The sequence below is a fragment of the Bison bison genome, unplaced genomic scaffold (genome assembly GCF_000754665.1).
Source record: "Bison bison bison isolate TAMUID 2011002044 unplaced genomic scaffold, Bison_UMD1.0 scf7180017845916, whole genome shotgun sequence".
NCBI classification, from domain to species: domain Eukaryota; kingdom Metazoa; phylum Chordata; class Mammalia; order Artiodactyla; family Bovidae; genus Bison; species Bison bison.
In genome coordinates, this window is record NW_011476489.1 from 44,656 (window position 1) to 46,663 (window position 2,008).

Below are 2,008 nucleotides of genomic sequence, written 5' to 3' on the forward strand. Positions count from 1 at the left end.
TGCCCTGCCCTGAGAATCCCTGAAAGCACGGTGAGCCCCGGGTGTGGGGGGCACCCCAGCCTGGTCACCCCCGGGGTCACGCGGTCCCTGGGCCTCCCCCTCGTGTGCAGAGGTCACGGCCACGCCCTGCAACATGAACACGCAGTGCCCCGACGGCGGCTACTGCATGGAGTACGGCGGGAGCTACCTGTGCGTCTGCCACGCCGACCACAACGGCAGCCACTGTGAGTGGGCCTGCCTGGAAGCTGGCGGGGGAGGTGCTGGGAGGCCCTGGGGGCAGCAGGAGGAGGCAGCGAGGGGACCTGGGGGTGGGCAGCCTGGCCACGCGCCCTGCTCCACCCGCTGCAGCCACGTGTGAGCGCCACTCGGCGCCTTCCAGCTCAGCTGCTGGGACGTGGCCGCCTGACAAGCGCCCGCGGAGAAGCATGTCTGCCGGCATATGTGTCAGTGCAGACACCGAGTGAGCCGGGTAGAGAGTCGTCACGTGTGACGGTGGTGACGTGCTACCAGGTGGTCCTGATACCAGGACTCCTGTGGAGCCCAGCTCAGTCCCAACTCAGTCCCAGCTCACGGAAGAGCAAAGGCAAAATCTGGAAAATTCAAAAATGTGATAGAAGAGATTCTAGGGGGGCCTCCGAGCCAGCATGAGGACTCAAGCCTGGCATCGGTTCTGGCCAGGACGTCAGGATGACCGTCCTCTGCCCCACAGCGCTGCCGTCGCCGTGTGACTCCGACCCCTGCTTCAATGGAGGTTCCTGTGACGCGCACGAAGACTCCTACACGTGCGAGTGCCCGCGGGGCTTCCACGGCCGCCACTGCGAGAAAGGTGGGCACGGCAGGGGGGCCTCCCGCCTCCCGCCGCCACAGCGCTCTCCGCACAGTTACGGGGGGCGGGGCGGGGCGCCTCCCGCCCGTCGCAGCGCTCTCCGCACAGTGCACTCCCCTCCTGCTCACTGTGTTTCCAGTGGGATTTAGAATCACCGATTTATAAAAAAACTCAGTGTTGTCCACTCGCTAGTTCTGTCCAACTCTCTGTGACCCCATGGCCGGCAGCACGCCAGGCTTCCGTCCTTCACCATCTCCTGGAGTTGGTCAGATTCACGTCCACTGAGTCGACTTTATAAACGTAATGCAGTTGGAGAATGTCGACGTTTTACAACACTTAGCCACGTAGGAACGTAAGCGCTCCTACGCAGACACGCTGCGGGCGTCACTGCGCGCGCCCTGCCTGCGCAGCAGTCCCTCCAGCAGGAGAAGCAGCACTCAGGACTGTTTTCAGTGACCCAGGCATCCTCTGGTCAGGGCCCAGGGTGCTGGCTGCCTGGCCCCTATGCCCACGTCTGTCCTCCCGGGCTTGGCACCTGGGCCCCGTCCAGCCCTCTTGCTGCCTCACGTGTCCAGAGAGCTGAAACCTGAACCCCTGCCTCTGCCACTCCCACGGGGCCCTGAGACTGGGCCCCCGGGGGTCTGACCACAGAGCCCACGGCCTCCACACCCCTGCGGGGGAGGGCTTTCCAGAGAGCAGGCTGATTCTGTGCAGAGCCACCGAGGTCCTGCACACTTGGCCAAGGCGTCCCCAAGAGGGGGCAGAGGGACATGGCGGGGCGGGGGTGGTGGCCGGAACCTGGACAAGCGTTCTGTGAGGCCCCACAGGGCATGGGAGGGAGGCCCCTCCTGCCTCACATCCCCCCCAAGATCGTCAAGCAGGCCGAGGGTCTACACTGCTGGCTGAGCTGTGAAGGTGCGACATCCACCCCGCAGGCCAGGGAAGGCCCTCAGTGCAGGCACAGGAACACGCAGATCTGAGTGGGAGTGCCGCGGCTCCCCACTCAGCAGGAAGGCGGCAGTGGGCAGCTCTCCAGCGCTTCCCCAGCAGAGCCCAGGCAGGGCAGGGGGGTGGAGGGTGGCAGGTGCAGGGGTGGGACTCAGGCGCAGGGGGCCGGGGCAGTGGGTGCAGGGGTGGGGCGGCGGGCACAGGGCCCCCAAGCCAAGTGGGGAGCACCTGGTG

General features: G+C 65.9%; 1 protein-coding gene across 1 annotated transcript in view; it reads left to right on the forward strand.

The window, feature by feature from the left end:
* The window catches only part of SNED1 (sushi, nidogen and EGF-like domains 1), a 71,373-nt gene that overhangs the window by 38,745 nt on the left and 30,620 nt on the right, over positions 1–2,008 (forward strand). The window contains exons 15-16 of the mRNA XM_010837792.1: positions 111–224; positions 710–826. Of these exons, the coding sequence (XP_010836094.1) occupies positions 111–224; positions 710–826 (231 nt within the window). The remainder of the gene's footprint in view (positions 1–110; positions 225–709; positions 827–2,008) is intronic.